This window comes from Lissotriton helveticus, chromosome 10, assembly GCF_964261635.1.
Source record: "Lissotriton helveticus chromosome 10, aLisHel1.1, whole genome shotgun sequence".
In the NCBI taxonomy this organism is placed as follows: Eukaryota; Metazoa; Chordata; class Amphibia; order Caudata; family Salamandridae; genus Lissotriton; species Lissotriton helveticus.
The window spans coordinates 170,224,197-170,247,310 of NC_136071.1; the positions used below are offsets into that span (position 1 = coordinate 170,224,197).

General features: G+C 43.5%; 1 protein-coding gene across 1 annotated transcript in view; it reads left to right on the forward strand.

The window, feature by feature from the left end:
- Window positions 1-674: 674 nt before the first annotated feature.
- FOXK1 (forkhead box K1) overlaps window positions 675-23,114 on the forward strand; it is a 459,662-nt gene continuing 437,222 nt past the window's right edge. The window contains exon 1 of the mRNA XM_078665011.1: window positions 675-1,160. Coding sequence (XP_078521137.1) covers window positions 805-1,160 — 356 coding nt within the window. The 5' untranslated portion in view covers window positions 675-804. The remainder of the gene's footprint in view (window positions 1,161-23,114) is intronic.

Genomic DNA, 23,114 nt, shown 5'->3' on the forward strand with positions numbered 1-23,114 from the left:
ACATGCGAATGTTGGTATAGTGCTCACCAATATCTGCTTGTTATTCATCACTTCAGGCAAAAAAAAACCCAGAATGGGTGCTATTTATCACACATGATAAATTCTGAGCCAGGTGTGTCAGATTTTATTGGGTGTGATACATACCTACTACCCCTCCAGTGCACCCATAATCAAGTCTCTAGAGAGGCTTTTGGTCAGGTGTCCACAAATTATTGTCACATGTGCACATCCATTTGAAAAGGAGTGTTCTCCAGTGCCAGGGCAGGTAAGCCTTCATGTCCTTTCTTTGTAATTTACTTTTTTTATTTTTACATTTTTTGTGCATGGAAGTGTGCAGTTCGCCAGTGACATTTTTTATGTGTAACCCCGTAATGTTACATTTAAAAACACATAAATAAATAAAAATGCAGGGTTGCCAGAACCCGGTCTATTGGCTCTGCCAATGCCTCTTGTAACTGTGTCTGTGATGCTTTTGTTACCAAAGAATCCTGTTCTAATGGGCTTGTTTTTGCTCCGCTGCAGTTCGAGTGTTTACAACATCCCGCGTGACGTGGTGCCTGCTCTGCGCCCAGCCGTCTCCCAGTGCATGTGCTGTTTCTGTTTGGGTGTGCGGCGGAGGCGGCTCCAGATCCCCGTGGCTGGATCCAGGCCTGGTTTTTGCTGCCGCCTCCGGACGAGCAGCGCCGGGGTCCGGCCTCCTCCTGTCTGTGACACGGCTGGGCCGCTGCCTCCCCTTCCCGGCTCCGCCCGCCCAGGGGACCCGCCAGCAACAGCAGCGCCGCCGCCGCTTCCCCAGCACCGAGCATGGCCGAGGCCGGGGAGGACACTGGGGCCCGGGCCCTGCTGGCTCTGCGCTCAGCCCCCTGCAGCCCGCTGCGCAGCTCGGCCGGCGGCGGGGTGTGCGAGGGCCCGGCCCTGGCCCGCCTGGAGGGTCGCGGCCTGGAGTTTCTCATGCGGCAGCCGGCCGTCACTGTAGGCCGCAACTCCTCGCAGGGCTCAGTGGACGTGAACATGGGCCACTCGAGCTTCATCTCTCGCCGCCACCTGCAGCTCTTCTTCCAGGAGCCGCACTTCTACCTTCGCTGCCTCGGCAAGAACGGCGTCTTCGTGGACGGTGCCTTCCAGAGGCGGGGGGCGCCCGCCCTGCAGCTGCCCCGGCAGTGAGTGACACGAGGGAGTGGTGGAGGGTGGCCTGGGCGCGGGGTGCTGCTGGTCTTGCAGGCGGGGTACTGAGAATCTTGTCAGTTGTGATTTGCAGGGGACCTGGCAGTCGTGACTTGCGGGTGCAGGGGCCCAGGCAGTTGTGACTTGTAGGTGAAGGGTCCCTGCGATCTTAACTTGTGGGTGCAGGGTCCCAGACAGTTGTGACTTGTGGGTGCAGGGGCCTAGGCAGTTGTGACTTGTGGGTGCAGGGGCCCATGCAGTTGTGACTTGTGGGTGCAGGGGCCCATGCAGTTGTGACTTGTGGGTGCAGGGACCCAGGCAGTTGTGACTTGTGGGTGCAGGGACCCAGGCAGTTGTGACTTGTGGGTGCAGGGACCCAGGCAGTTGTGACTTGTGGGTGCAGGGGCTCAGGCAGTTGTGACTTGTAGGTGAAGGGTCCCTGCGATCTTAACTTGTGGGTGCAGGGTCCCAGACAGTTGTGACTTGTGGGTGCAGGGGCCTAGGCAGTTGTGACTTGTGGGTGCAGGGGCCCATGCAGTTGTGACTTGTGGGTGCAGGGACCCAGGCAGTTGTGACTTGTGGGTGCAGGGGCCCAGGCAGTTGTGACTTGTGGGTGCAGGGGCCCATGCAGTTGTGACTTGTGGGTGCAGGGGCCCATGCAGTTGTGACTTGTGGGTGCAGGGACCCAGGCAGTTGTGACTTGTGGGTGCAGGGGCCCAGGCAGTTGTGACTTGTAGGTGAAGGGTCCCTGAGATCTTAACTTGTGGGTGCAGGGTCCCAGGCAGTTGTGACTTGTGGGTGCAGGGACCCAGGCAGTCGTGACTTGTGGGTAAAGGGGTCCTTGCAATCGTGAGTTGTGGTAAAAGGTGCCCTGGCAGTCTTGTGGGTGCAGGTGCCCTCGTAGTCATGACCTGTGGGTGCAGGGGACCTTGCAGTTTTGAGGTCAAAAATGTTCATGCAGACTAGCTGGAATATGTTATGTGTAAGTGTTTGTTGGGTTAGGCTTTAAGGGCAATTGCAGCAAGTGTCAGATGGGTAAGTTACTTAGTAATAGATGGTAAACGTGAAGAACATTGGCATAAGATAACGGAAGTTGGCACTGACAAATATACTTAGAAGTCTACTTAAGTGATGGCGATTGGGCTGTTAGCAAGTGGTTGGTGATAAGTGTGGGTGCAGTGTGTGGTAGGTGGTAATGTGTGGGGTTGGTGCCGATTGAGAGGAATGTTGAGGACTGACAGAGCGTTAAGTGATAAATGTTGGTAGTTAAAAGTGGACAGGCGCTCTCTGTTAATAATTAATATAAGTTATGCATAGACTGGACCAGGTGATACATCTCAGTTGTTTTGGAAAACATAGCTGGATCTTATTTATTAAACAAAGTGTATATATGTGCTGTTGTATGGCCCAAACTTAGACTAAAGGCAAACCTCATGAAATAATCACATAAGTTCAGGATCCATGTTAAATATTACATGTTAAAAGGCCAACATTGTAGTTTAATAGAGTTGTGCTCAATTGATTGCCCAATCCATGCTTCCCACTTTCCTACAAATAAAATGTAACTTTATTGTGGCATTGCTAAGCTTAAACAGCAAAATATTAATTATGATGGTTTTGGGTAACAATCTCTAGACGAGCTGCTCCTCTTTTTTTCTCCCGTGCGTTCCTTTAGGGTTAGTGACAACTGAGAGATAAAGGTATTTGCCCCATGTCTGTGTTAAAAAAATTACCAACCTCGGATACAAGGCTTACTTTGGAGAAATTGTGAGATGTAAAGATTCCAAATCCACTAGTTAATAGTATAGTATTTTGGCCCTACCGCCATTTTTAATGCCATAGAGATGAACCTATGTAATAACATTTGAGTCGCAGTTTTTAAGAACTATCAGGTAGATTCATCATGGTCCCGATTTGCGAGTCCTTAATAGCGATTATTAAGGAATCGCTATTAAGGACTCTCAAATCGGGATTCATGTAGAAATTGCAAAATAAATTGCGATTCCTACAGCCTCCTTATTTGTGATTAGCAAATTGCTAATCGCAAATAAGGAATAACTCCCCATTCATTCCTATGGGCCTATAGGAATGAATGGGGAGTCATTCCTTATTTGCGATTAGCAATTTGCTAAAAGCAAATAAGGATGCGATTTCAAGGGTGCCAGGGGTGTCCAAAGGACACCCTGTAGCACCCCTGAAATGGAAATGTAGCCTGGTGTTGCGCACACACATGTCCAAAGGACATGTGTGTGTGTGTAACATACCACTTAGAAAAATGCACTAAAGTGCATTTTTCTAATTTTTCGCTATTTACCCCGAAGTCAGACTTCGTGGTAAATAGCGGCCGGAAATTGCGAATTCGCAATTTGTAAAAGTTTCATGAATGGCATTTAAGGAATCTCAAATAGAGATTCCTTAAATGCTATTCCTCGCTAAAATGCGAATTCTGTATTAGCGATTTTTGCATTTGGGATGATGAATCCCAAATGCAAAAATTGCGCTTGCAAAGGGCCAGATTCTCAGAATCTGGACCTTTGCGAGCCGTTTTCGGCTTGATGAATCTAGCTGTATGTTACTAACTCTCAGGATCCATATATGTCAAAACATATCCTAAAGCGACAATAACGAGGTGAGCTATGATGAAAAAGGCGACTCTCACGGAGGTAATCGCAACCCATTAATATTCTGTGGTCTTTTCTAATGGGCAAGAGGGAGAAGCCATAAAAACCAGGGGGCTTTCATCCTTCTGGCTACCCAAATCCCCTTCTCAGCTGCATACCTCTTTGGCCTTTTTATTACTTAATAATCAATTTCGTATACTTTTTGCATAATCACATTTTATTGTTGAAAATAGTTTTCATGGGAAACCGTAATAAACGTCTACACTCAATCACACATTTCATTTTTCTTTCTTGACGATCAAAGTTCTAGGATAAACTCTGGAGTAGTCGGTTCTTCCTTCATACACATCCCTACCGAAGAATCGTTTTGGTCGTGATTCTTACCAAGACACAATGCTTTACAATTTTTGCATGCCCTCCTTTCTCCTAACTGAAAGCGTGCTATTGATTTTGTAGCTTTCTAGACGATCAACTATTTTGAAGCTCACATTTTTGAATGGCCTCGCTCTGGATGCCCAAGTGTTCTGCCAAGAATCTTGGCGGAGTTATTTGCCTAGGGATGGGTAGAGTTAGACTGTTTTGCGAGGTGCATCATTAGAAGTTAGATTTCACCTAAGTAGACTTTTTGTTAAAGGCATTCACGTTTGGAAGTCTAACGTGTTGCTCATTAGTCTTCTGATATGCATGATAACGACATAGTAACCCTTAGTGGGGAACCTGGATGGATGAGAGAATTGCATTCTGCTTGTACATTTATGTGGTAATCTTGCCATTGAAGCTGATAATCCCATCCGTTCTGTCATATTGGCCTTTAAAAAACACCGCGAAGGGCACTTATTGAGTAAGATGGCTGTGTTTTAGGGACCGGTGATTAGAAAATGTGAAGTGTAGCTTAATCTTTGGACTCGGAAAACCACAGCCTTTTTTTTTTTTTTTTTTTTGCTGAAAGATGTCTTGATTGAATCTGGACCAGTTCAGACATGCTGAGAGGCTTATTTACCTTCTACCCCCACTCCCTCTCTACACATGCTCTCAGAAAACCCTCCATTGTACAAAGTTGTTTCTCAGGTTAGGCTTCTTTCATCTCTGATTTTTCCACGTGACTGCCAGTCTGTCATACTTCTCAGTAGCCATTCTCTTTTTTTAAATTCATGTTTTATGCAGAGAAGATATTTTCTGTTTATTATGGGTATCTACGCTGCCACTTTTAGGCACACATGCTACGAGGTGAATTATTTGTATTTTGCCTTCGGATGTTTGAATTTCGTCTTAACTTCCTGTCCTTGAAACGGCCCTTGCGTGCACGCTGCTGTGCTGCATTGTAGAGTAAAATTAAGGTGTTCATAGTTTCCGTTTGTTGTTTGAAGTAACTTTATTGGTGTGATTAAGTTGCTTGTACACAGGTGTGTTTGCAAATACATCAGAAGCTGAAACCTACATACGTAAGAAACATTATTCAGAGCTTCCTAGCTACTGCCTGGGAAAATCTGTTTAATGATATTTTAGCAGAACCCATACATCTTACTTTCAGAAAGCACTTAAGGCACACATTTTCATTTTTAACACTAATACTCTTTTCTCTCTTAATACTTACTACTGATTTATCAAAATGCCTTTCAGACCTATGATGTGTATATGAGTTCCATGTAAGATCCAAACTTCTTTTGTATATTCTGTTGTTCCAGTTGTATGTAATAAGATATACTGTGTTGTCTGTGGAGCGCTATATACCATTTTCAAACAGTTTTCAACCTGTAAGGGCACTGATTGCGGCTAATCGAAGAATCGGTGTGATATTCTGTAGAACTTCTTGCACTGGCACTTCATTCATCCATCAGCCGTTCACATAGGTCTGCTAGGCAGAGTGCAAATCAGTCCTAGCATGGGTTTAATAAGCGTCCTTTTTTGATGTCACTCCTCCACCAGTTTTCAGCATATTATTTTCTCCTCTTATTAAATAGGAGTGATCTTAAAAACTTGCATGGGCATGGTTTTGCTATGAATAGAAGTCATAGAATTTTAAGGATTCAGAGTGGAAGACCCAATTTGACAGCAGTAGCATGATTTCTATTAGGACAGCAGGTGCAGTGGCACCAAGCGCTGCAAGGCCTCATGGCCGCCTGAACCCTGGTTATTGCTGTATTTCCTAGTTGAAACATGCTACGAGGAGGTTTCTTTCCATGCACTATAGTCCATTGCACACCGACTACTCCACTGTTTGGAAGAGTTTTGACAATGCATTGGGTGTAATTGATAAAAATGGTCTGAATGCTAGAGATGCTATTTCCTGTTAAGTTATGACCATGATGGAGCAAAAATACAAATGGGCCGTTTAGGCTCGGTTGTAGTTTGACCTCCCTTTGATGTACCAACTTGCGCATTTCCAGACCTTGCCAGGGCACTACCTAGTTAATCGGCAGCAATTAATCAGTAATGTGAGATATGAGTTCGTCTGCACTCTTTTCTTTGTTGTTGTATCCCATCTTGTTTGTGCACATAGTAGCTGTTAAAAGAAGCTTTTTAGGTGTGGTGTTACTTGCATTGGGTAAATGTTTTCTAATGGATCACCAACTTTTATATCCTGTATTACAGAATGGTTAGTTAGTGTTTTCCAGTCAAACCCTTGGGCCACCTCCTACCGGATTTTGATGTTTAACAAGAACACGTGTTTGGGACATTCTATTTACTCTCTTTTGGTTTTAAACAGTAGGCCACATTCACGACACTTTGCTGGCCGAATTCAGAAGTAGGACAGCTAAGTCTTAATGTACGGATGCATAAATTACGTTAGATTTTTTTTGCAGCTGTAATATGCTGCCTTTTAGCTATTCTATAGTTTACTGTAAGCTTCAATCTGAACAGATGACAATAGCTAGACTTGAAAAATGCATACATTTGCAAGATTCGTTAAAGTAAATACTGCACACAAGTTTGCCAGAGCTCTCTGTAATGTACATAAAACATGAATACTTTAGTCATATTTGTAAAGAATGCCTTTGGAAACGTGTCCTAATGGGAATGTCAAAGGAGTGGCCAAGGACAAGCAGTTGAGTGACAAACCAGTAGAGTTTGGGAATTGACAGACATTCAGGGACACTCTTACTGTACGTATTTGAGTGTCTTGAATAGCAAACGATCTGCACAAGTAGGGCAGAAAGGTCAATTGAAAAGCAACTTATTGAAAAGATATATGTTCCGTTAAAATTAATAGCGAAAGTTGCTTGGACAAATTGTGTTTCTTCTAAAATGTTTACTTTGTGCACGTGTGGTTTGGAAATTATGCATAAGTTACAATTCTACATGAATTCTTCATAGTGCATACATAATACCACAGTTTATGCCTCTGCCATGTGAACAAAAATTGCAAGAAATTGAAAAATATGAACATGCATAAGAACAGCATATGTGCTGAAAATATTCTTATTTTCTTCCAATCATTTTGTGATCATATCCCACTTTTTTGTTCTCGTTTTGTAATTTCTCATGTTTCATCTCCCTTCGTTAAAGAATTGTGCTTGTTTGTGAACTTTTTGGATGAATACTAATGCAAACTAGTAAAGTTAGAGCTCTGAAAATTAAACTGGCATGTTTACACTTGCATGTTAATGGCACTCAGCTGTTTCAATGTTTACCCTTGTTCAGAAACGTAAGGAGGTGGGGTCCATGTCCCTGGAGTGTATAGCGATAGTAAAAGCAAATGCCAGGTTTTGTTCAGAAGCTCATTGGGAAAATGCAGGTGTTGTGGTGATCGCACACTTGCTTTAAGTGTATGTGGGTGTATATATTATATATATTTTTTTACTCCTGTGACTAAGCACTAGGCAGCCCCATCCCTATTTAGCAACAAAAAGGGACATGTGCTGATTAGCAAAATGGCTACTTATGAACTGCCCCCGGAAAGGACATCAAAATGCTTTTTTCTAAATCTGAAGAGGGAGTTAGTTCTAGAGAGAACCTTAGAGAAGCCTTTGTTTTACATCTAGTTGGGAACTAATATAGGAAGAAGACTGGCTAAATACCTCGTTCTACTGGGCAGGAATCTTGTACTCTTCTCTCGGACACCAGATGCTACGGAGCCATTCCGTGGAAACGTCTGTAGACCGCCCTCAATATAATGAGGCGTACCCTGGCCTTTAACTGCATGGAATAGAAATCATCTTAATGTGAGACTTAATCCCTTTTCCGTGTATGAAGCACACCGCAGCTTTCCATAAGAAAATTGACTCATTGCAAGTTCTTGTTTTTCACCTAAAACACTTAAATGATCCATTTCAAATTAGGTTGTGAGATGTGCATCACTGCCTCGCTATTAAACAAGGAGTTGCACTGGTTTGCCGTCACTTCAGCAAGCGTCATCAGAGTTTCTATGTCTCAACAGATAGCACAATTTTTAGATAAATCCTGCTGTGATACAGATTTGGCATTAAGTGCTCTTTATTGCCTCTGTTGTTATATAGTAAGACTTGTAGTGAGAGGAAGTTAAAGTATGCTGCCATTATTGTGCCATATATTTTAAATACTATTTTTAAGCATTAGCATCTTGGCATGGCTAAAGCAACTCTGCTTTCCTAGAATTCCTGAATGGGCTCATCCATTCCCAGATAATTGTCCCTTTGTGTTTTGTTATTGAATCCCGTGGCGAGTGAAAGGCCAATTTCTGAAGTTCTTGTATGGCATGTGAGTAGTGCACACAACAGTGTATGGAAAAGGTGCTCCAGGGTACAGTAGCATTTAGGTCTCTTTAGAACTGTTGATCACCCGCGAGGAAATGCGATGTGTATTTACAGACATGCAACAACAAAGGCTTTCACCAGTCTAGGATAGCACTAATGTTTTTTTTATCATCGAGTCTCCATGAACATGTTGTGTGACTGGGAGTTTCTGATGGCATCCATGTGTCTTGTATTTGTTTATTACGCTCTTATGTAAAAGTGCTTTACATAGCAAAGTCAGGTGGCAGAAGGCAGCGTGGGAAAATACAAATTAAAAACAGGTGGAGCTATCTCAAGGGAGTCTTTGTCAAGGAAGTAGCACACCTCCCTATATGTGTATTTATGGAAAGGGTTGGGGAGCAGTTCAGACATGACAAGCAAGGATTCTAGGATTGGGGTCCTATAAATGAATGCTTGAAGTGTATGGGACCAACTGCAAAGAAGAGAAGAATGCACATGGTAAATGTGTTGTACAAGAGTGGAAAGATGATGAGATGGGCCAAGATAAGTTTAAGTAGCATACATAACAATATTAGAGTCCGAAAGCGTTCGGAGGTGAGCAAAGATAAAGTGGGTTCATGAACATGGAGATTGGAGGAGGAGTTTTAAGAGTTAGTGTTCAGTTTTCTACCCCTGAGATCTGCGTGTTATGTACAATTCATTTTTGAAATAATTTTTGTATATGGGCATCTGTAATGTCCTAAGACATTGAGGCACTCAGAATGAGAATGAGGCCAATAACTAAGGGAAAGATGCAGTGTTAGGATTCGTACAAACAAGTGCCTTTTTTCAGTCACAGAGGCCCCTTAGGTGTTTGTTGAGGGAAGTGGTCCATCCAGTACAGAACATAACGCTTGCGACTCTAAAATAATGGAAACAGTAAACTGTTAACTCCCTTTGGTTCTGAACCACAACGGTTAACTTTCTTTGTTGTTACTGACTGCCTTTAGTGGCAAGCTTCCTATCCCTTTCTTGGTTGTTGCATCCAAATTTCCGCACCGCGTGTCTGGCCCAGGAGTGAATCCCATGACAAATGTCAGGGTGTTAAGGAACATTGTGCACCTATTTTCCGGAACTGTTTCATTGTTTGGGTAGCAGTTGTTTACACGAGCAGCACTCCTGTGTGTATGGCGGTTTCTGTGTCCAATTCTCTAGCTGGTGTAGCTTTGCACAGCTGCTGCGTCCTGGGTGTTATGCCTGCTGTTAAGTCAGTTACAATGAAATAGTTCAGTAATGGACCACCTTGGCTGGTGGATATCTGTGTTATGGTGATTGAATGCTGTTGTGCCTTATTGCGGATCTTTTAGACTGACAAGTAATGCAGACAGGAGAGCAGTATTTGGAAAGGAAGAATGTATTAATAAACGAAAGGAGTAAGTTCATACCAAGGAAGAGGTTGTGTGTGAATGTGAGCTAAAATCTACCTACATATCCGTGATGACAGTAAATGTCTTTTCAATTTCTGTCCATGAAATGTGTGGCACGTAGATAAACCTGATGCTTTGGAAACACTGATATTGCTGCTTAAAATATGTAGACGTGAAGATGCTCCTTTTCCATTTGTCTTTTAGGGAGCGTTGCTATGGAAAAAATGTTTCCTGTATTATATAAGACATGATTTGTGAATACATATTATATGAACATGACTTGAGTTATGAACCTTTTTACAGCAACCTCTTTTGGTCACTGAAGATGAGGCGATTCCGTTCTTGGAAGATAGCAGATGTTACAATGCTTCTAGTAGGAATGCACTGATTGGAGAGTAGCAACCACAGAGGTGTTGGAATGAGGAGTCTTGCTTGTGGAGTCCGAGAGTTTATCTATTTTTGAATTCTCAGTTTAGGAGGATAAAGGGTGTATGGGTGATAGAGCGCGCAGGTCACCCGACTATAATTTTACCATATGCACATTTGGGTCCATAAATTCAATTTATCATATTTATTAGTCAGGTAACCTCCACACTACTACCAGCAACCCAGTTCCTTTCTATTTATTACCAATGTACCCGACTTACCAATCCTCGTCACGGGTACCTATGATCACAATGGATCAGGGAGCTAGCTGTAAAAGCTAAGTAGTCGCAAAATACCATAACGTTTATAATATTTGCACTCTTTATAATAACCACAGTCTCAGGAAGAAAACCTTTATCTAGTTTCTTCAATCTCAGCAAGCAAAAAGTTAACAGTGAGTAAGCTATCAACAACCAAGATCATAAAAATAGTGTAACTATGCAAGAAATAGATTATGCCAACCATTTATATTTGTAAAAGGAAGGCAGGGTTTGACAAATCTGAAAAATTGTACTAGTCCTGCAGATCTAGTATCTTGGAAAACCCCTCGACCCAACTGCGACCTACTTGACCTCTGTCTCTGAAAATGGAACAAAAGTGACAAGTTAACAAGATTTAAAGGCATCTTTATTGCTCAGTCCCTTTGTGAGCAATAAAAATGCCTTTAAATCTTGTTATCTTGTCTCTTTTGCTCTGTTTTCAAATAAGGTAAGAACAGGGAACATGCTAGTAAGTATTTTCAAAAATCAGACTTTAGTAGGATGTGTCTAAAGGACAGGAAAAATAAGGAACATACTAGAATGTCACAGTTTGAATACCCCTCGAAGGTGGGCAAGGCAAAAGAACTTTGAATTAATCTATAGAGAATTTTGAAGATACCATGTAGCTATAGGGAAGGTAAGAATGGAACACGCTAATAATTCAGTGTAACCACTTTAAATCGACTAAAGGATGGGTAAGAAAAGGAACATCTATATATTTCATGAACTGTATTTCCGGATTTTCTTAAAGGATGGAGAAGAATGGAACATGCTAGTATAACAACTAAAATGTAGGACTTTATCATTTGTCAGCACAGGGAGGGTAAGAAAAGGAACACAGTGTAATACCAGACTTTAGTAATTTAAGAGAGCAAGAAAGAGCGCAAGTGTATTTCCCACACAGGATTTATATTTACCTACAACAATGTGGAGACCAACCCTGGTCACGGGTCAGTTAAGGACAGGAGAAACCCCGAGGTAATACGGTCGCCAGTAGGCCAGCAGGTGCAGAATGGAAACCCAAGACAGGAAGACCAGATTAGGATCAGGACAGGACCACCAAGGTAAGACCAGCACCCGCAGTTCAGTTGCAACGCCTGCGCTACACCCTCCCTGCAGCTATTAGTCAAAACCCCGATAAGGTTCTCGAATTCCCCAGCAAAGTGCTCCGCCAGCACTAAAGGTTCTCAAAACCCTGAATGGGTCTGTGAGTCAGTCAGACAGAGTGCTCCGCAGCACCTCTGTTTCTCGATCAGCTATTGTGTGCGTTGGGTCAGTGACAGGTCAGCTATTCGGACAAGTCTGACAATTTCTCTAGCTCAAACTAGGCTAGTTATATACACCAGCTAGGACTTGACTTTCTCAAGCCCATAATTTACATTTCTGGGACCGCCCATTGAATTTGGGGTTCCCATGACATTCTTTCTACACGAAACAATGATGAATTTAACTTTTATTACAATGTGATACATTTAGTACATCTCAGCATCTTCTACTAGGCGAAGGTGCATCTTCCCCGGCACATCTTGGCTGAGACCTCTGGGTTGGCACTTATTCAATGTCACAGAGTTCATCCTCTGGCGAAAGCCTGTCATGCGCAGAGAAAGGCAGTTCAATATGGAGTATTCCCGTCCCTCATGCTCACGGATTTACGATACATGAAAAGCAAATAGAAACAGTTTAAAACACAGAAAAAATAAATGCACTGTATACCATGAATCCTTATACTACTCCCATTTACTGTATAATAACTATAGCATTAGGATTAATGCGAAACAAAGAGTATAGCGAAAGCAGCAATACAAGCATCAGGCATGTGAGGACACAAAGCGGCCATCTTAAGTCTAGTGCACAAGTGCAAAAGGTTTCCCACCAGAACTGCGAGTACGTCACGTCACATGGGTGTGACCGACGCATGCGCAGAAGAAATTCCCGCGTAGCAGCAGCCATTTTAGGTTGCAAGCGTATTAGGATTAGTAAACACATAAGCAAGCATCACTGGGACACCCCAAATGTCAGAATAAAGGGAACATTAATAAGACAGACAGTCTGATTAAGACTATTAGGGTTATTTGAGGTTCATGAATTCAAGCAAGACGCTTTACGTGCAAATTCTTGCTCCATCATGGGCTTTGTACGCACAAATTAGGTGTGCGCGATTCTGAGCAGCTTTGACTAACCCTATAGCACTTCTTAATGGCGTTTCTCAGACTTTCATGTATGGTAGAAATGGTCAAAGTGGATATTCTTTTGTTAAAAAAGTTAGCAGGGCTTCTGTTAACTGTTTAATCGTGACACCTTCTACTATTTGCTAAAAAGATGTACATCCTGCGGTGTGAAGAGCATGGATTCAGTTGAGAATCCTGATTGAAAGTTCTTATCCAAATATTTGTCTTTGTATCTGCTGATTCAAGTTTTCTAAAGCATTTATATGTTCTTGTGCTTTTGAACTCAGTATTACAGAATAGGATGACTTTTGTACTGGTCAAGGAATGAGCCCTTGTAATTTTCCGTAGCTCTTCACAGGATCTGCGGTTTGATATTGCCTTAAGGTTCTATTGGGTAACTTGGGCAACCATAAATAGTACCCATACTCGTGATTTCCAGGTTAACAATTAGTTCTGCTCAAAGATGTGTGTACTTGTGAAGAATTATTAGAGTACCAAGAAGATGTCACATTATCGTCTCGTAATGGATTGTATTTTCATTTATACTGCAAGAGCTTACCTTTATTTTGCATGTTTTAAAAAAAAAAGTGTTGGTATTGTCCGTGGCCATAAGCATGTGTTTAACTTTAAAAGCAGCTCTAAATCAAATTTGTTGTTTAGTCGTGGTCAATCAGTAACTTTCCAAAGGTTACCAAAGGCGATGTTTATTTCCTAGCGAGCATTAGTATGTTGGTTGGTATAATTAGGAGGGCCTGTGTGGTATTGATGCAAATGTGCAAAGCTCACTGTGTTCAGGGTTCTACGGTTCTAAAACTGCTTTGCTGAGATACGTGAATGTTTAGTTCTTGTTACAATGTAGAGAGAATTTTAATTGCAGTCGTCTAGATTGTTGTTGGGATGTTGCTTGCACCAGACATAGTGAAGACATAATTTTATACTGTTTAATCTTCCTCAGTAAGATAACATCTCCGTGAACATGGGCTACTGCTTCCTGGATAGAGGCGTCATTGAGGGGAAATATTACGTGATTTAGATTTATTTTAACCAACTGAAATTACTACTTTCTAAATTTACTGTTTGAGACGCTCTTTACGCTCTGTACTGGTCTGTCATTGGCGAGAGATGTAGTGTATGATTTTTTGCTCTCACTATTATGCATCTTTATCCGTTTTTGAATGTCCATGTTTTTGGTTTGAATTGTTCCTTCAACAGGTCGCATAACCTCTTGCTGGGTTTGTTGTAATTCTAGTTTCTGTACTCCTATATTTAAAAGATCAGCTATCATATATGTTTCAGGATCCAAAAATGGATCAATCAGTTCTTTTGCTTCTTCATACTTTATGATATCTATGGCCATTCCTGATGAGTCGGTTCTCGTGGTTTCCTTTAGTTTTCTTTTTGCCATTTTAGATGTACTTTTCCTAGGCATTACTGAGGTACCTAAATTGTGCAGGTCATTTAATCCATGTTGTGACATTGTATTCAACTGTTTTACCTAGGAGTTTTTTTGCTATCCTGCTTTTAATTTTGTGCGGCTGAAGGCTCTAATATCGTAGTGCAGGCTAGAATTGACATTAATAACATCTAATACAGTAGAGAACTAATGTTCATTAAACTAAAGTTTTCTCCAGAGAAGGTAGGTTCATGAGCCGTATTATTCTCAGTGCATGACTAGAAGTTTGTCTTCTATTTGGAAATGCTCTTAAATCTAGTTTAAAACTTTTTATCAGAACACACTGAGCTCCACTGCTACCTCGCTCTCCATTGCTCTACTTGACTCTGCTAATTCCTGCTTAAAATGTACTTTAATAGTTTGTAACGCCACAGGGATCACACCATAAATGAGAGGTACTCCTCAAGAGAACAGCACCCACGAGCTCCTCCACTTCTGAGTCCGCCACCGACTAACTCTGATCAAGCATAATGATTGCCCACAACTGAGAGCCTCCAAGCAACCTCACCTTACCCGCCATGCACCTTTCTTGGCCACTGGCTCAGCGGAAGATGAGAAAAGTACGGCTGTTGGCACAAGCAAAAAAAAGATTAAGAAGGATGGAAGGCAACAATCGTCCCTGTGTTCAGATCTCGGAATCTGAATCATCCAAAAACTACTTTCCTCATGGAAATTCTGAAATATAACCACCTTCAGTGTGGCAAGGACATGGAAAGCCAGGGATGCTGTTAAGGGCATTGGTGGCTCAATGGCACGAGGATCGGTAAATGTTGTGACCCACAAGTAACTCTAAGATCTAGTAGTTTCAAGCTGAGCTGTCGAAATTCAGCAGTAACACTGCAGACATTGGCATTAGCAAAACTGCAGAGAGAGAAACGCCCTTCTGATGTATCCAGCGCTTGTACAGAATGCGCCACAATGATGGGCCGAATACTGTTTCGTAAAAGTCTTGCGGCATATTGTCTTTCCTTTTAAGAAGGAAAGGGTGTAGAAGTCCTTCCTCGCATCATGCAGGTGCACTAAGGTTCTCAGTAGAGGTTTACTAGCTTTCAGACAGAAATGGGCAATGGAAAGTGAAGATAAGCTTTGTAGTTCAGTTCAGTTAGCTTTATTCGATTTTCACAATATAAAAAAATCATAAAAGCAGGTACATACAAAAATACATCTATACAATACAACAATAATAAATAACATTTAGATTTAGAGAAGTATTAAATCAGTACAACAAATCTATCGAATATTTAGCTAATCAAGTAAATTCCGTAGCCTTAAAACACTTTTTAAAAACGCTGTCATAGTCATTATACATACGGTGTTCCCCAACTGCTGCAAACTGAGGTACGCCGGCCTACATTGCTGCCATGCACCACATCTCAAGTATTGTTTAATCCATCTACAACGTTCCTTTTTATACAGTTTGCAAAACAAAACCAAGTGGAAAGTTGTTTGAGATGACATGTTATCACATGGACATAAGGCAAGGGTTCTGTTCCAATCATTTTTAACTGGGAACGTCACTAGTCGGTGGAATAGGTTAAACCTGAATCTGGTCAGGATAAAGCGTTCAAACCCCAAAGTCACAAGGTTTAAATACGGTTGTATTTTATGGGTAGTCAGTGACAGTTGATGTTCAGTCACCGTTTTTTTTGCGACCTCCTCTACACACCTTATTAGGCCAAAGTGCTCCATGCATAGTTTTTTCAAAACTTTTTTGGGGATTTCCCCAATTAACTCAGGGTTGCTATACCACTCTGACCTTTGTAGGTCAGTTAAGACCTTCCTGACATACTCAAGCCATTTAATGCGTTTTACATTATCCAGGCCCATAACATCTCTGATTATACCCCGATTTAGGCCAAGTTCTTGTGTCGCTCATACTCTGCGCCACAACAAGATTGGTTGGGTTTTAATCAATACTGTTTCGTAAAAGTCTTGCGGCATATTGTCTTTCCTTTTAAGAAGGAAAGGGCTGTAGAAGTCCTTCCTCGCATCATGCAGTTGCACTAAGGTTCTCAGTAGATGTTTACTAGCTTTCAGACAGAAATGGGCAATAGAAAGAGAAGAAAAGCTTTGTAGTTACATTCTTGCAGTTGGACCAGTTGCAGTTTGACCATTGTCCAATGTAGATGCTGTTCTGAAATCGAGTTAGGTGGACCTAAAATCTGCCCTCAAAATTCCTAATTGCTGTGACTGGACACCTGGGCGCTTGTGCCGCAGTGGATTGGTAGCATGCTTCTCTGTCGGCCTTCCTTGGTTGGAAGGATGTTGAATGTTGTGTGGTCCATTTGAGAAGTCTTTTGATGTGGTGCATGGTGACTTCAACTTGTAATTTTTGCTGTTTGTAAACCACTACAGAGTCGGTGAAGAGGCGTACACGAAGTGGCTCGAATTTGTTTAGCGTCAAATACAGTTACCTTCTTGGTGCGATGATCATCAGTGATGCGCTGCTAAGCTTTTAAGGAAAATGCCGTCTTTGTACACATTGGTTCTCCAACGTGAACTTTGTCACAGTAATTGGGTAGAAAGTGGAAGTTTACATTTACAAGTTGTTTTCAGTTTAGAAGCAGATCTTTTTAATGGAATACAGACTGTCGGGTTATTGGTCGTTTCTTTCATTGGGTTGATGCATGTGGGAGCCACAAACAGTGCATATTTGTTTTCAATTATGCTATATTATGCTTTTAAACCGTTTTGCAGACCCAGTGATTGCTGCTAAAGGGAAAAAGTCAGTAAATGGCTTGCATGCCCTTGAATGCGTCACTGTTGTTAATGGTCCCATATAGTTAAAATTTTATTTGAAGTGGCTAATGAAATTCAGAACTGTACCTCGAATCTTGTATCCGCTGCCGTAAAGTAAAGATTGGAATAACTTAATCCTAAAAAGTAAGCCTGCTCTTGTCCTAGCGACATTAGTGAACTTGCACCCGCGTCAGCCACATTTCATGGCTAAAACTCTTGATTTCTTACAGTGGCCAGACTGTAGCTTCATGGAGTAATAGAAATAGGCAACGTCTACATCGTCCTTGCGACAAACGTCAAAAACGTCTGCAGTAGGATGTCTGCATTCTAGCACTACTTATTGATGATATTTTATTTAAGATTGTCAAAATCTTAACCAGAAGGTATATTTCCATGCAATACAAATCAAATCTATGTGTATTTGTGTCATGCAAATTTAGCAAAGCGCAGTGGAGTACTGTAGGGGTCAATGGGTATTGCATGGATCCTCAATTGGTTACAGAGTGAGGGAAGGAGGATACTGGTGTCATTGAAGAGCGAGAGAGACTAAATGAGGATGTTGAGATGTGTTGCGGCGAATCTTCAGATCTTTCTTTAATTGGTGGAGAGTTGGACAATTCCTATGGTTACTGGCGTATAAGGAGTATTACCACATTTGAATTCCAAATAAGTCTCCCGCCCCACATGGACAGTTAACATCTCTATATATCCCATGTTTCCTCCTCAATTTTATGTTATGTTTTACTTGTGGAGCACACAACTAGCCCAGGTGGGTTTCCTTGCACTTTTAGAGAACGAGAAACTGCCCTACCTGGGGCCTGAAAAAGGCACATTGCTCTTGGGTAATTGCAAGGCACCATACCTCCTCGGGTATTTCACATCCAACATTGTAACTCGCATCCGGCATTAGAGGATGAAACTCAGCAATCATGGAAGTTCATAGCATTTGTCTCTTGTCAGTACAGTTCATCTGAATACGAGAAGGCCCTATCGGACCTCCAGACAAAAGTTGCATGTTCAGTTAGTCCGTATTTCAGTCTGTATCGGTGGAGGGGGGCCTTTCCCTTTGCCCCTTGGGGTCTGACCTTGGTGATGCATGTTTATTATTGTTTTTTCCAAGCATCGTCGCTGCGTCGTAGCAGCCTCATTGGAGTCCGTGTAGATATCCGCTTTGTGTCCTGTCAGGGTGATCTACGAGGCCGAGTAAAGCATTACATACTTAATGGTCGGCCGGCCTCCTGCACTGCTGGTGTGAGTTTGGGAAAGAGGATTATGGGCATGCTTGGTAAGAAAGTCCCTTACTCTCCGGCTAGACGAAGTACTGCTTCGCGGTCTCAAGGAACAGTGTACTCTTTCGACTATAATCTCAACATAGGCATTTCCTCCACCCACTAGATTGGACAACAGGAATTCCACGAATATTTCCAGGTTGCTCTTAACCCTAGCTACTACACTGTTCTAACATTGTGTCGTCCTACCTAAAAATCCTTGTTTTCTTGGCACTGATCACCCTCCAACACTTTCTTCATCTGGAGCATCTTTCAGAGTATTTGAACACTACCCCAGAACAGTGACCTGCTTTCTGCAATGTCAGTCTTTGAAGCATATTTATCAAGAGGTCCCCTAATGATCCATTCACACTGAGAGCGTGTCTGTTTTGTTATCAATGGAAATGAGCCTACTAATCATTTTCAGTAGGATAGCCCTTCTTTCAACTTCACTGGAAAGCTGCTGATTCAGCTTGACTTCCTGGGTCCATTCACTTGCGTCTGTTCCTTTTGGATCTAATGGCAGTTTGTTCTGTTGAGCGTCGTCTTTCTTAATGCAGCCCTCTAGTATTTGTCAATGCAACACCAAATTGACGGAGCACCTGTTGGTGATACCAGGCCTAGAAGCATCAACCAAGCCTCTGGTACACTACCTTGTCCAACCTGAGCGCTCCAGATTTTGACATTGTTCTGTCTTGCTTCACTCACTCCATTTGGTGCGAACCCCCAATACATATTAAGAAACCCCCAATAGTCAAGGATCATGCCCTCTCTGCATCAGTCTTTTGGTTCAGTTGCATCGCTGAAAATTTATTTTCATATTAATGGGAATATTCTGCCACCACTTGTTACCTAGGCAGTATCCACTAGCCCTCAGCACAGCTTGGATTCTAATTGAAACAGCCCCGAGAAGAGCATCACCCAGCCTATTTCCTTTTATGCCATGATGCAGCCTCTTTCTCTTCCATATTGCCCTCCGATTGTCGTTCTCTGCCATGCCACGCCAGTATATTTTATGTGATGGTGAGCTACCTGTGCTCTCAACTCCTATTGTTATGTTATGTTATTAGATTTTTTAAGCGCAACAGCTGCCCCAGCAAAGGGGCGTCCCGGCGCTGCCAGATAAAGAAACAGAAAGCGGAGGCCGTCCAGAAGGTTTCAAGGGGAAGACTATGGTAGTGGAAACAGAAAAGTTTTAATGGCCTTCCGGAAGTCTCGCATATTCTCAATGCCACGGATATGGGTCGGTAGGGAGTTCCATAATTTAGCTGCCAACACCTGGAAGGAGCGTCCACCCATGCGGCATAATTTGAAGCGCGGCACCTTCGCCAAATGTTGCCCCAGCGAGCGCAGACTGCGCTGTGGGACATACCAGGTCAGCAAAGGGCGTAATAAGGCCGGGCTCTCAGTCTTAAGAATCTTAAAGGCCATCACCAGGGTTTTGAACTGGATCCGAGATGAAATCGGTAACCAGTGTAGTTTTTTCATTGTAGCTCTAACAGAGCACCAACGAGGGAGCCCTATCAGTGTTCTCGCGGCCATATTTTGAACTCTTTGCAGTCGTTGGATCTCAGATTTATTAGCCCCCAGAAACAACACGCTGCCATAGTCCAAGCGTGAGGATATCAAGGCTTGCATGATGATCTGCCGCACCGTTGGTTCAAAGTATTTGAGGATGGGTTTAAGGTCTCTCATCAGACCCACGCAGGTAGCTGCCACTCTCTTAGTATGGGTCTGGAAGGTTAGTGAAGAGTCCATCCAGACTCCCAGGTTTTTAACAAGAGTCGTTGGTATTGGCATTTCGCCCAGCGATGCCGGCCACCAGTGCTCAGTCCAGAGGGTGGTGTTCTTCCCTGCCAGCAAAACCTCGGTTTTGCTGGTATTGAGCTGCAAATAGTTGTCCGTCATCCACTGGGCAATAGCTGTCATTCCATCTTTTAACCTGGTGGCCGAATCAGATGGCCCTTCGGATAGAGTGATGACCAGCGTAAGGCCCCACTTTTTTGCAACATCGGCCAGGGGTTGCACATAGAGATTGAAAAGTGATGGACTGAGTTCAGAGCCCTGTGGGACCCCCTGACCGATGGGATGAGGTCTAGAAATGAATGGTGGGGCTGAGACCCGAAAGGATCTCTCCTCAAGGAATGATCGAAACCACTCTAAGGCGGATTTCGTGATCCCTATCGCTTCCAGCCGAGACAAGAGGATGGCATGAGACACCGTGTCGAAGGCAGCACTGAGGTCTAATAAAAGCAGAGCTGCAGTCCGACCGGCGTCCAGGATCATCCTAAGATGTTCAGCTGTAGCAAGTAGGGCAGACTCGGTGCTGTGACCCGGCCTGAACGCGTTTTGGGACGGATCCAGGATATCATTGTTGTTCAGATACCGGGACAGCACATCACTCGCATGGGCTTCCGCAATCTTTGCAGCCCACGGAAGGAGAGAGATGGGCCTGAAATTTTCTGGCTTAGAAGGGTCTAGAGAGGGTTTTTTAATAATGGAAGAGACCCAAGCCAGTTTGCAGGCTCTAGGTACTTTAGCAGAGGAAAAGGATAAATTAATGATGTCGCCGAGCGGCTGTTGGAAAAGCGCCAGGGACTCCAAAAATTGTGCTGGTCTCATTGGATCTGCTGGGGAACCTGATTTCACTTTCCTACAGAGTTTACCTAACTCAGCATCAGAAATTTTAGGGATGGTTTCCAAGATAGGGACATCCACCCTAACTTCACCAGGAATTTGAGGGCTTGATACGAACTGTGGGAAGGTCTTATAAATCTTTTGCACTTTTTCAATAAAAAAGGTGGCTAGTTCCTCACAGTGCTGTATTGAGGATATTTTAGACGCTGTACTTCTGGGGTTCTTTAAGATCTTGCAAAATTTTGAAGATGCATTTAGTAGGGTTTGGGCTAGATTGTATTTCTTCCTTATAAAATGAGGCCCGAGCGGAACAAATTGCTTTGTGATACACCTTCAACTTAGCCAGGTAAATGGCTTTGTCCCCCTCCTTATAGTCTTTCCTCCATGACCGTTCGGCTCCCTTGCATTCCTTCCTCAACGCTCTTAGAGCGCCATTGTACCATGGATTAGAGGTGGATCTACGTCCCTTTGTACATTTCATAGGTATAAAGGCATCCAAGCCTTTGGTAATCCAATCACAGAAGGCGGTATACGCCGTATCCGGATCTGCCATATTTTCCAGGGAGAGCCCTCCAAGGAATGCATGGAAGTCCTTTAATTTAAGCTGATGCCAAGGTCTTTTCAGGACCCTCTTCACTTCCTCCACCCTAAAAGGCGCCAAAATCTCCAAGTTGGCTCTTATCAAAAAGTGATCGGTCCAACCCATAGGTTCCGGAATATCTAAGGACAGTTCTGGAATGTTAGAGAACACTGGATCGAGGGTATGACCGGCTAGGTGCGTAGCCCCACTCACCAGCGGGTCCATCTGTAAGGCCGCTAGGTCTGCCAATAGATTATGAATAGTTGGGTCCTGGGCCAAATCAAAATGCAGGTTCAGGTCCCCAAGAATTGTCAAATTGGCGGACCTCGCCACAAGCGAGTTAGCTGTGTCTAACATAGCTTCAATGAACTTAGCGGCAGGCCCTGGCGGACGGTAAATATAAAGTCCTGAAAGTGTGAAATGTGCATTGATGGTAATCTTAAAACGGGCGCATTCCCCTCCACATAACTCTTCCTTGATAAAGGAGCAGGGGTACTGGGCTTTATAAATTACCGCGATACCACCGCCTCTAGTCTCCCTATTTAGTGCCTTCATTAGGTAACCTGCCGGAAGAGTGAGATTAATTATCCCTGTCATGTCATCATCTAGCAGCCATGTTTCACATATAAAAAAAACATCCGAGATGCCTCACTAATGAGTGTCTGGACTTCTAGATAGTGTTTACCAAGAGACCTAACGTTCAACTGGAGGACCGATATCGGGGTCAAAGTACCTGATTTAGTATCCAGTCTCACTCGACCAGGGACGGGGGTTCTAAACTGACACCCAGTACATTCCAAGCAGGCTTCACCCAGTTGTGACAGCGGAGATATACATCTCTCCCCCCCCCCTTGATTCAAAGATATTAGTACCTCTCTCTCATAGAGCGGGACATCCGGTATCGTTCGACCAGCGGTTCTGGCGAAAGGCGAGGACTTGGCGAGGTCGGGCGCAGACGGGCTTGCCTTTGGCGCGCCCCCGCTGCGCCCGCCTGCTGCGCGGACGGCTGTTGGTTGCCATGTATAGGGGGGAGGGAGGGAGGGGGCGGGGCTCTCCCAACAACTAGACAGTCACCCCAGACTGGTCCACGCATGTCGCCTGGGTTCGCGGTGGCAGTGGCAGTGCAGAAGAAATAAGCACAGCGTGGGCAAGTGTAAGTTACAAAATCACACAATACAATTCACAATTTAAAACGAGCACTTAAAAAAATTAGCAATCAATTTTAAAATACACGTAAGCTCCTTGCTTTCCCGGCTGTGCCTCAGGAAGCGTTTCTAACAATCTGGCTAGCGCGCGAGAACTCGGCGCGATTCAAATAGCCTCAGCACCAGGGGGCAGTAAAAACCCTCCTTCATCTTTAATGGGGCCTTCAACCACCACTCCGCCCGCTGTCCACAGTCAAAATGTGTGTAGTTAAATGAAGGTCTGTTCAATCAATCGGGGTTTATATAGCGCGCTACTCACCTGTGAGGGTCTCAAGGCTCGGGGGAGGGGGCGATTCCGGATCAGTCGAAGAGCCAGGTCTTGAGGTCCTTCCTGAACGTGTGCAGGGTCGGGAAGGGTCTTATGTTCACAGGGAGCTCGTTCCAGGTTTTGGCTGTGATGTAGGAGAAAGCTCTCCAGCCGTTGTGTCTGCGGATGCGGGGGACCTCTGCCAGGGCGAGGTCGACGAAGCGGAGGTTCCTCTTGGGAACGTGGAAGGATACTTTCACGTGGAGT